This window comes from Neltuma alba, unplaced genomic scaffold (assembly GCF_004799145.2).
Source record: "Neltuma alba isolate B1F8T4 unplaced genomic scaffold, ASM479914v2 tig00013260_pilon, whole genome shotgun sequence".
NCBI lineage: Eukaryota > Viridiplantae > Streptophyta > Magnoliopsida > Fabales > Fabaceae > Neltuma > Neltuma alba.
This window is the reverse complement of record NW_021637553.1, coordinates 23,261-29,260: the sequence shown is the minus strand read 5'-3', so window position 1 is coordinate 29,260 and position 6,000 is coordinate 23,261. Positions and strand designations below refer to the sequence as shown.

Sequence of the window (6,000 nt, the reverse complement as noted above, 5' to 3'; positions counted from 1 at the left end):
TTATACATCCATATAAAAAATTTCTCTCAGTGTCTTATAAATAGGACCAAAAAATACATCTCTCTCTGCCTTATAAATAGGACCAGAGGAGTATCTAATTTGAACAGATTAAAAAGATTAATTATATTAGTTATTTATAATAAATGGATATTATTTTTTAAAAATATAATTACTAATAAAGTTTATTGACTAAAACTCTTATTATTATAAAGACTATTATAAAAAAATAAATAAATATGAGATACAAAGTGAATTGAGATTTTATATTTAAAACTAAAATAAAAGTTAAATAAGACGGGAAATAGTAGTGGCACGTTTTTTTTAACATGCTTAGTAAATTATGTAAACAAATCAAATATATTAAATTATAATATTAATCACAGATCAGATTAATTAAATTAGCTGCCTCCAAAAATATCAATAGCAAATTTATTTTTTCACTTTTAATAATATTTTCCGTCGTTCTAACTGTTGGATTGGATGCTATCCTGCTATTAATTTTTCCTCAACAAAAATTTTAATAAATTATGTAGAAGGATGATATTTTCAAATTTGTTGATGATTGAACACTACCGCTTCATCATTATGTCAAGAGTTGATCAATAAATTATTGCGTGAAATTATTTTTATTAAAAATAAAATTTAATTAATCGCCAAGAGAAAAAACGAGAGTAATTAAGGATGATGGGATACAGTTTGAACGTCCTGAGGGTGGGATGGCTATTTTGGTAATTATGGAGCGAGACCTGCAAGAGGCCGCAGAGATGCGGACGCCATTTGAACGTTCTCACAACTATAGCTCAATGTGAAAGTGCATAAAATTAAAACCAAAAGCCAAAACCCCCAGTGGCCGAAAGGAACATTTCCTTGATATTGCAAAATAAATTCATCTTTTCCGGTGATTTTGTTCCTCCTCTCGCAGGTACGAATTAAATCTGTTATTTATACATCTCCTTCTCTCTCCTCCTCTGCAGCTTTTGCCCTTCCAAAGATTCCCACTTCAACTCTATGTTGTCTCAGGTTTGAATTTAAAATTAAATCGTTTGTTTTCTCTACTTGTATGCCCAATTGCTCTGGTTTTGATTTAGATGATTGTTCGCCTTATGTGGAAGGGCCTTTCCTCCGTTGAAATTTTTGGGAAATTAAATTATGCCTGCCCCCCCTTTTTTTGAAACAATTGATCAAATTGATGAACAGTATTATTCTCTTCTGCTGGCGTAATTACGCATATGTTATGAGGAAACATATCATGGGATCTTGGAGAATTAATTTCTATATTATGTGTCTGCTAAACCAGATCCGTGATAGAAACAAGTTGTTAAATGTTGCTAATTTCCCATTAGGCAGCTATAATTTTATTAGCCCTTTTGTGTTGGGCTAAAGGGGGAGGCAATCGGATTGAACAATCCTGGAAATTTTAATGATAGGATGCGATTTGATATTTTGATGGTTTTGACGAATTTTTGTGCTCCTGCCTTTGAATGAGGTTGTAATATATTTGCGTTCGTTTATTTGTTTGTGCTTGAGAACAGATGGTAAGGGGGGGAAAGGTTGGGGGCAAACGCAATTTCAGAAAAAGGGTTCGGTCAAAGGAAGGGGGTTCTGATGATTCGGATGAGGACTATGTGGTTCCAGATGAAGATAGGGATTTATCTGATTGTTCGGAGGATTCAGTATCTTCTTTAGATGGATGTGAATCAGAGGAGAATTTTGATAACTTTGTAGAGGACGAGGAGGAGGAGGAAATTGGAATAAGGAGGAAATTCAATAGATCCAAGACAAAAAATGGCATTTGTGGTCGGCAGAAAATTGGCAGGAAACCCTCACAACAGAGAGGAAGGATAACTTGCTCACATAACCTAGAAGAAGAAGAAGAAGAAGAAGAAGAAGAAGAACAAGAACAAGAACAAGAACAAGAACAAGAACAAGAAGAGGAGGATGATGAAGAGACAGATGAATATGAGGAAGATGATGGCGATGAAGATTTTGATTGTGATGAGGATGAGGAATTTACACCTGAGGAAGAAGATTACTCAGACGAAGAAGAAATAAAGGGGAGAAAGAAGAAAAGTAATGGCATTAAAATGGACAAGAAGGTGGGGCAGAAGCGGGCCTCTGTAACTTATACCAGAGGTCGTAAAAGAAGAAGAAATTCTAGGGCGGCAAGGAAGCCCTTGAGAAAGAAGAGAAGAAAGAATGGAGGGTTGAGGAGGAAAGCAAAGTATGATGATGAGGGTGACTTCATAGATAATGGTCGTACCATCAGAACCAAGAGTAAGAAAAAACCAGGACGAAAAAGGAGAAGACTAATTGTTGACTCAGATTCGTACTCAGATTGTGTGTCATCTAGATCATCTGATTATGATTATACCATCTCTGAAGAAGAGAGAGAACAGGTGAGAGAAGCTGAGGAATTGTATGGAAGTTTGAGAACTAATTTGAGGAGTTCATCCCTTCTGACAAAAAATGAAGAGGATGGAGTCCATGAAGATCTACATCAGCAAAGAAAGCCTCCGGCCCGGAAAGGTAAGGAAAAGATAGAGGAACCTCAGGGAAGAAAGGGCAAGGACAAGGTAGAGGATTTGAAAAGTGAGCCAGGAAAGCAGGTTTGTGGAATTTGTCTCTCTGAAGAAGATAAAAGAAGAGTAAGAGGAGTACTAGATTGCTGCACACACTTTTTTTGTTTTGCTTGCATTATGGAGTGGGCAAAAGTGGAATCTCGCTGCCCTTTGTGCAAGCAGAGATTTAAAACAATCAGTAAGCCTGCACGATCAACAACAGCGGGGGTAGATTTGAGAGGATCAGTTATCCAAGTCCCTGAACGTGATCAGGTATCCAAATTCTTCCTCAACCCTTTTGTTTAAGGTTTTTTACTTTCCAACTGGCTGTCCTAGTTGATGGAGGGTTGATTTTGATATGCAGGTTTATCAGCCCTCTGAAGAAGAACTCAGGAGCTATATTGATCCGTATGAATATGTAATTTGTTCAGAGTGCCATCAAGGTGGAGACGATGGCCTCATGTTACTGTGTGATCTTTGTGACTCTCCTGCGCACACATATTGTGTTGGTCTGGGTCGGGAAGTACCTGAAGGCAATTGGTATTGTGATGGTTGTAGGCCAGTTGCTTTGGGATCTTCAAGCTCTCAAGTTCAGGAAGGTGTGGCTGATTCAAGGGCAACAATAGGTCAGAGCCTACCTGGTAGACCATCGCCTGCTGGACATGCTAGAGATATTATTGACCTCAACTTGATGTCTTCACCACGTGCAGCTTTTAGTCAAGGATTTGGAAATTTTTCTTCTAGATTTTCTGGTAGAAGTGTTGAAGGAGCTTCTCCAGTGTCTGGAGGAGGGGCACCAACTTTATCCGAGAGACGTTGGATACACCGTCAAATTCAACAATTACTTTCAATGGATAGAATGACTTCTGCTCCTGGTCGATCTAATGGCGTTTCAACTACCAATTCAACTAGTAACCTATATGGCTCTCAAAATGATCAAAGTAGGGTAACAACCACTCAAGACACAAGGACACACAACGTGGGAACATCATCATATCACTCATTTTTGGAGGAAAGATTATGCAACAATACCTCTCCACTAATGCAGAATGGGGATCATTTCTCTATGAGAATAAGCAATTCAAGAAGGCCAGTGGTTCAAGATTCAACTCCATTTACCAACAGGTCTTTGAATGGGGCATTTTGGCCTGGTCTTGTGGGAACACCTCCTGTATCAGATTATGAACAAGTCCATCAGCTTAGCAGCAGTTCACACATTGTTGCTGATGGTAGCATGTCCCCTGCTATTAGAGAAGAGAGTAATTTTCACATAGTAAAGGAACAATTGTCATCACTGGTTAAACGCCACCTTATGAGCTTGTCACAAAATATTGATTTAGGTATGTGACTTCTCTTCCATTAGCTAAAAACGGTTCATTTCTACAAATTTTTTCAATGGCCGCCCTTTGCCACGTCTAGGACTGAAAATTATGGGTGAAAGTTGTTAACTTATATGAATGGGAAACATAGCAGAATGTTCTTTTGGGGTTTGGGGTGATGAATTTGGGGGAGAATATATGTACCTTATACCAACATTAATCTTGGAAAGAGTAAATGCAAGATGAACTTGTATTATGTTAAAATTAACAAATTTATGCTTCTAATAACTCCCCCCTCAAAAAAATTCATATTATGGATGAATGTGTACCCTAACAATTTTTCGTAGCAATGTTCCGTGTCTTTTAATTTCCCTCATGCCTTTCCTATTTGTTTGATTCAGGCAACAGTACCATCAAGGACATTGCAAGGATTTCTCTGAACACCATACTAGCAGCTTGTGGTCTTGAGCACAAGAAGGGCGAGGTTTGCGCTGTGCCCCCTCCTTCAGCCTGTCCCCACATTGAACTAATGGCTGGTGGGCAAACGAGTCTGATTAAAGGTTGCTGCTCATCTTGCTTTGATTCCTTTGTAGGCGACGTGGTTAAGAGGATCATGGACACAAGAATGTCGCAGTGGTTGCGACTAGGCCTTTAGGCATTATTGCATTGAGTCCAGAGGCACACCTTTTTTGTCAGTAGTTAAGGAAGACAAGAATGTGTCATTCACTTGTTTATATGAATATCATTCACTAACTTAATTTGTTGGGGACACATACCTGTATTGGGTGCTCATTCAGAAATCAATCGAAAATAAGCCTTAAATTTTCATCCTTTATTGTCATGTTAGTGATAATAGTAGACTTGGGTTCGGGCGAAAGCTATGTTGAGCCGAATGTTTGAAAGAGCTCAGTTTCCTTCATTTTTTTTTCTCGACATAATGATTTTGGTCATTTTAGCCACAAAAGAGGTGAACGTAGTTGTTGACCTCCATCACCGAGTGTTTATATATACGCGTGTGGTGGTATGGTCTTCTATTGATGGTGCAGGAGACGTCCTACTCTACCTGCTGTGAAAAGGTCAGGGAAAATGGCCCTGTAGTACAACTTCAGGCTTTTCCGTCTTATTTTAATGTCATTGGCTGAGCCGTTAACAAAATATGACAAAGAAAGGGCAGAGCAAGTTACCGACCAAATTATAAATGTTTTTTTATTCCTGTGAAGGAAAAATGGGGCTGTATTCTGATTCCATTTTGAATTTTCTTTTTTTGGTTTGATTTTGTTACCCGGTTCATGTAGGAATTGTAATTCCACAATTAAGTAACTTCCTTATTATTACTATGACAAAAAGTTTAAAAATTGGAATAGATGTAACTACTTTATCGTTGAATTCTTTTTTTTTTTTTTTTTTTTGGTTTTTGGAAGATAGTTGTCTCTCGTTTAGACAAAATTTCTCTTATACCATAAATTTCACAAAGCTGATGCTTTCTTGGTTACAAGATACGAGAGAAGTATAAAAAATAGCCCAAGTGTTACTCATTCACCCCTCATACGTACTGTCCTTCTTTCGTTAGAATTTTTTTTCACTTTTATTTTGAGAAAATTATAAAAACAGACCCTAAAAATAAAAAAATTACATACAAAAAATTGCTATCATTTGCTTAGCTGTCAAAACTAATATTAATGTTGTAATGAGTCTTTATTTTAATTTTTTAATATTTTCATGACTCTTTTTTTTTGCGCCTTGCCTGTAAAAGTATATTTTATATTTTAAAAATGTTTGAATGGATTTATTATTTTAAATGACTTTATACCATCCAAAATAAATACATGATTTTTTTTCTCAAATACTCATGAAAATTTCTCAAACAAACGCCCAGATATTTTCTTTTTTGAGGGAAAATGTAAGATACGTTTAGATGTTCTTTATTTTGAGAGAAATAGTTTTGTTTTCTTTATTCCATTGGGTGCAAAAACTAACTCAACTGGATGCATTTCCATACATTTTGCGTGGTACTTGAGAGAGAGAGAGAGAGAGATATATATATATATATATATAATTTTAATGTATTGTTATCGATTGATTCTTATTAAACTCTAAAATTAAAGCTCATTGATCGAAAATAA

The 6,000-nt window shown here is 36.5% G+C and overlaps 1 protein-coding gene across 2 annotated transcripts; it reads left to right on the top strand.

Moving 5' to 3' along the window:
• Positions 1-764: 764 nt before the first annotated feature.
• Positions 765-4,710, top strand: LOC114735918 (uncharacterized). 2 transcript variants are annotated; one of them, XM_028923706.1, is made up of 4 exons: positions 765-922; positions 1,533-2,831; positions 2,923-3,898; positions 4,279-4,710. In XM_028923706.1, the coding sequence occupies exons 2-4, from the start codon at positions 1,533-1,535 to the stop codon at positions 4,530-4,532; spliced, it is 2,529 nt and encodes an 842-aa protein (XP_028779539.1). In that variant the 5' UTR covers positions 765-922; the 3' UTR covers positions 4,533-4,710. The 2 variants fall into 2 exon arrangements, with proteins under 2 accessions (XP_028779539.1, XP_028779538.1); XM_028923705.1 differs by lacking the exon at positions 765-922 and adding an exon at positions 931-1,020.
• The last annotated feature ends 1,290 nt before the right edge of the window (positions 4,711-6,000 follow it).

What these genes read in the sequence shown, in the direction of transcription:
- LOC114735918 (XM_028923705.1), top strand. An exon ending in AAGTCCCTGAACGTGATCAG is followed by an intron (nt 2,832 to 2,922) that starts GTATCCAAATTC and finishes TTTGATATGCAG; the next exon opens with GTTTATCAGCCCTCTGAAGA. An exon ending in GTCACAAAATATTGATTTAG is followed by an intron (nt 3,899 to 4,278) that starts GTATGTGACTTC and finishes TGTTTGATTCAG; the next exon opens with GCAACAGTACCATCAAGGAC.